This window comes from Austrofundulus limnaeus, unplaced genomic scaffold (genome assembly GCF_001266775.1).
Source record: "Austrofundulus limnaeus strain Quisiro unplaced genomic scaffold, Austrofundulus_limnaeus-1.0 Scaffold450, whole genome shotgun sequence".
Classification (NCBI taxonomy): domain Eukaryota; kingdom Metazoa; phylum Chordata; class Actinopteri; order Cyprinodontiformes; family Rivulidae; genus Austrofundulus; species Austrofundulus limnaeus.
The window spans coordinates 173,217-178,508 of NW_013952852.1; the positions used below are offsets into that span (position 1 = coordinate 173,217).

At 37.7% G+C, this 5,292-nt stretch overlaps 1 protein-coding gene across 1 annotated transcript; it reads left to right on the plus strand.

Moving 5' to 3' along the window:
* Window positions 1-643: 643 nt before the first annotated feature.
* Window positions 644-4,197, plus strand: cldni (claudin i). Its single transcript, XM_014024986.1, has 3 exons — window positions 644-730; window positions 2,285-2,418; window positions 3,425-4,197. The coding sequence occupies exons 2-3, from the start codon at window positions 2,287-2,289 to the stop codon at window positions 3,926-3,928; spliced, it is 636 nt and encodes a 211-aa protein (XP_013880440.1). The 5' UTR covers window positions 644-730; window positions 2,285-2,286; the 3' UTR covers window positions 3,929-4,197.
* The last annotated feature ends 1,095 nt before the right edge of the window (window positions 4,198-5,292 follow it).

Below are 5,292 nucleotides of genomic sequence, written 5' to 3' on the forward strand. Positions count from 1 at the left end.
TTGTGATTTGACCCAGAGGCAGCAGGAAGGTTCGTTTATTTCAGTTCTGATGCAGAGGCAGTTTTAGTGTCACAAAAACGAACCCGGTCAGTTTTGAACAGGAACGTCTCTGCTCCGTGATGCCGAAAGTTCAGCTCGAGATCAGCCGAAAGCAAAACTCTGAACCCGAGTCACGGACATTCCTTCTGATTTCTTCATCTGTGATCCACGAAACCCACCACACAAATCCCAAACAATGTGTCAGCCTCTAAAAACGGCCTCCTGGCGTTCGTCAGCACGGTTTCGACAGAGCCGGGTGTGGATGTGAGTGGTGGGGTGGGGGTGGGGGGAGGTGGTGATGTTTGTTTGTTTGTTTGTTGGAGGCAGAGAAGATGGCGGTCGTCCAGGTGACTCACAGTTTTATTTACCTGGAGACTCCTGAGGAACACCTGACCTCTGACCTCAGCATCAGCATCATCTGAGCTTTTATCCAATAATAAAGACTTTCTGAGAACCTTACTGTGTTTTCCTCAAACATTTCCCCAACAGGAGGGAAAAGAGAGGGGAACACGGGAACATACAAGTCCACACTGGTCCTGGTCCATACCTCTGCTCGGTGGGCGTCGAGCTCCACCTCCACCTGACATTTCTGCATAAAAACACACGTCTGTTCACGCAGCTCACATCTGCAGCAACAGGAAACCAACAGAGGAACTCCAAGACGTCCGAGACATCCATTATCAAACAGAAGGTAAGAAACTTCATTTGTCTAAATTAAATATTCATTTTACAGAAGTGGATGAAATATTTAATCAATTACAGATTTTTTTGACCAAATTTGGATAAAACATCACAATCAGTGAGATTATTAAAAGAAAATTTGTAAGTTTGTGACTTTAATTACAAAATAAATTCATTATTATGTCTAAATCAGGAAGTTTTGCTTTAAATGTATTAAAATGTTGGTTTAAATCTTTAAATCTAATCTGTGAGGAAGTGTATTTGTTGCCCTTTAACATTAAAAGCATCACAAAAGATACAGGGTTAAAAATGATATGTTTAAATTTTAAATTATTTAATAATTCAAATAAAAACAATAAAAGTTCATTTATTTATTTCTGACTTGAGAACAAAGTGTCCAACTCAGCCAAACACTTGTTTTTTTAATATATTATTTTATTTCTATAAGTTGTTTTTGTGTTTAAACGTTTAACATAAATTTATTTTAAGCGGCAGAATAAACGAAGTGTGAGGATATAATAAAGACCTGAAGCGGTCTGTTCAGGTTCTGGGATGTGAGGGAGTGGTTCAGACGGTCCTAGGTGGGACCCTGGAGGTCTGGACCTGCCTGAGCAAGAGCGAGCTGAAAAAACGTCGCCTCAAACCACAGTTCCTGTGAAGACACATATGATTAACTCTGTTTGTCTGACAGCGTCTGTTCGGCTGCGCAACAACAACAACAACAAATTCCTTTCTGCTTTTTATTAGATAATTACAAATAAAAACATATTAGTTCAAGTTGCAAAAGAAAATGTTTCTCTTAAAAACCAAAATGATTTGTTAAAAGCAACATGAGTGCTGAAAGATTGACTGAAATCAGCCGAAGCTTAATTTTAAGCTAAAGAAAAGCTGAGCATTAGCCYAAAGAGCTAATTCACTTGCAAAAAAAAAATAAACGATAAAAGAAGAAAATCTTTATTTAAGGGCTAAAAGTAGCAGAAATTGGAGCTGGAAGCGAAATGTAGCAGCTAGCCAAAAAGTAGTAGCAACACATTTTACTAAAATCGAAAATGGCAAAGCGCTAACTAAATGCTAAATCTAAAAGTAGAAAAATCGGGAGCGAGAAGCTAAAAGTTGTGAAGCGCTAACCAAAAAATAAATAATACTAAAGGCTAGTAAATATTAAATCAGCAAAAATCCAGCTAGAGGTGATCAGAAAGCTAAGTTAAAGCTAAATATAGCAAACGGGAGATAAAAAAAATCTAAAGACTAGCTAAAAGTAGAAAAAGACTAGCTAAAAGTACACGGAGACTAGCTAAATCTAGCTTCAAGCAAACGCTAACTAAAAGTAACAAAAAACAAAAAGCTAGTTATAAGGTAAAAGTAGCAACTAGCTAAAAAACTAAGTATTAAAAGTGAAAAGCAGCAAAAGTAAAATGATCAAATGTCAGCTTAGATGCTGACTCAGCATTCACACAGTAAATAAAGTTTTCCAAAGACGAGGTATGATTTCCCCTGAAGTTTGTAGGAAACAAACAGCTATAATTTTTTWAATGTTTMATTCAGTGTCTGTGTTTTTTTGCAGAAATGGGCTCTGCTGGGATTCATGTGGTCTGTGTGGCCCTCGGGGTCCTCGGCCTGATCGGGGTCATCGTGTGCTTGGCCGTCCCTCTCTGGAAGGTCTCGTCCTACGTCGGAAGCAACATTCTCACAGCTCAGGTAAGGAAACTGGTTAGCTTTGGCAGCCATTTTGAATTTTGTTAAGAGGTCAGTGATTTCTTTATTTCGTACGGGTTTTTTTTTTTATTATTTTTTGGTGTTTCATGTACGGGATCAATCTTGTGCCAGCAGAAATTGAATTTGAATTGCTCGGATTGAATTTATATGTACATGATTTGAAATTGAATGTATTTGTTTGAAAACAAATTTCATTACATTGAAACTGAATTTAATGAGTTGATGATGAATGTTAAGTTTTGTATCTGAATTAATTTGCTTTGAAACTGTATTTTGGTTTATTAAAAATTCAGTTTGACTACTTTCACTTTCAGTTCCATAACTCAGATTGTTGTGTCACATCCTGGTCCTTGAGAAAGCCAGGCAGAGTAATCAAACACAGATCCACAGATTTATGTTTCACTTTGGTGAAGTTTCTGTTCTGTAAGTAACAGAGTTGATGTAATCCACTGTAAAAGTGACAAAAACTGACAAATTTATTTTATTGCAGTGATTAATTTGACCTATATGTAGAAAATGTTACATTTACATCTCATCATGGATCAGTCAGCAGCAGCATCTGATCAATATGTGATCCATGATGTAAATGTAACATTTTCTACATATAGGTCAAATTAATCACTGCAATAAAATAACTTTGTSTGTTTTTGTCACTTTTACAGTGGATTGCATCAAGTCGGTTACATACAGAAGGGAAACGTCACCAAAGTGAAACATAAATCTGTGGATCTGTGTTTGATTACTCTGCCTGGCTTTCTCAAGGACCAGGATGTGACACAAAAATCTTATAGAACTGAAAGTAGTCAAACTGAATTTTTAATTGACCAAAATACAGTTTTAAAGCAAATTAATTCAAATTAAATTTATGCACATTCAGATTCAATCCGAGCAATTCAAATTCAGTTCCTGTTGGCACAAAATTGATCCCACAGCTCGTGAATTTTCTAAAGTTGTAACCTGAACTGTGTGTGTGTGTTTGGGCGAGCAGAACCAACAGGAGGGTCTGTGGATGGAGTGCGTGGTGCAGAGCACCGGGCAGCAGCAGTGCAAGAACTACGACTCCCTGCTGGTCCTGCCCACGGAGATCCAGGCCTCCCGGGCCATGACCATCATCAGCTGCATGCTCGGCGGCCTCAGCCTCCTCATCCTCTTCTGCGGCGCCGACTTCACCACGTGCGTGCAGAACGAGGACGTCAAGCCCAAGATCAGCCTGGCGGCCGGGGTGGGCATGCTGCTGGCGGGGCTCCTGGTCATCATCCCCGTCAGCTGGTCGGCCAACTCCACGGTGAGAGACTTCAACAACCCGCTGGTGGCRGCGTCCATGAAGAGAGAGATGGGAGCGTGCATCTACATCGGCTGGGCCTCCGGCGTGCTGCTGCTCCTGGCGGGAGGTCTGCTCTGCTGCTTCAGCAGATCCAAATCCAGCGGCTCAGGAGGAACCGCCAAGTACTACAGTAACAACGCCTCTGCACCCAACACCAACTACGTGTAGGAGCTTCCAGAACCCGACTGGTGTTGGACAGAAGGGAAGGCAGGGAGATCAGACAGGAGTTCATAAAAAATATTACTACTGTGTAAATATTTAAAACTGAATATAACCGGCTCAAATTCTTCTTTTCATTCTTTCATTTTGGGTGTTGGGGCTATAAAAGAAAAAACTATGTTTCATGCACATAAAATCATTCTGCATTTATAAATCCAGCGTATATAAGCACATTTTTTGATGAAATGAAAGATGTAATTAAACTTTATTTTACCATATTATTAGAAACAATAGAACTGCTTATCTGACATCATCGTTAATTATTTAACCTTTAAAACTGACCTTATATTCACTGAGAATTTGACCCACAATACTGGAAATATTTCATGTTTTTAGGATGTTCGATGTACAGAAAATTCCTCCAAAGTCATTTTCTAGTCCAAAGCTCTTTAATTAAATTATCTTAGCGACAGCCATGTTAGTTTTCTAAAAAAAATAAAAAAAGTAAAAAAAATAACACGAACCAGATGTGGGAATTAACGCTAGAAAAGCTGCACCAGCTAAAACAAATTACCATAAGTTACAGAAACCCTGTGCAGCCTAAAATGAATTACTGTAAAATTTGGAAACGTCCATGCTAAAGTGAATTATTCTAAATGCCAGAAAAGCTGCTCTGCCAATCATGTATTACCATAAAATTTAGAAAAGCTGGGCCGTGTAAGGATGTTTTACCGTAAAATGTAGAAAATCTGCACTAACGTAAATTAATTACRGTAAAGTGTAAAAAAGCTGCCAAAAATAAATTACTGTAAACACTAGAAAAACTGCATTGCCTCAAATAAATTACCACAGGTTGTAGAAAAGTTGTTAAATTTGTTGCAGTAAATGCTGGAAAAGCTGTGCCATGTAAATCAAATACCGTAAAACACTAAAAATATGTGCACAAAATAAGTGAGCTAGAAAAGCTGCCTTACTTACAACTAATTAAACAGAGAAATGTACACAAGAAAGAAGTAAATATAAAATTTTTAAAAATAGTCATTTATTGTACTAAAATTTAATAATCAATCTGGGTCCAAACAGGTCACGTTTCAGTCCAGATCTGGACCTCTGACCACCATTTAGGGACCCTCATATGTAATCCAGCTCCATAGAAGTGAATGTTTGTTTAATGTTTACAACATGTTACTTGAGCTATAAAACTGTAAAACTTTCTTTTGAATATTAAACTTTAAAAGTAGTTTGTTAATCCATGAAAACTGATGACAGCGTTTTATTTTGAAATTAATATGCAGATTTAATCCTTTCTCTGATCTCATTTTGTTTTAAATAAAATTGTTATTGTCAAAATAATATGAACCTTTTCTCAGAAT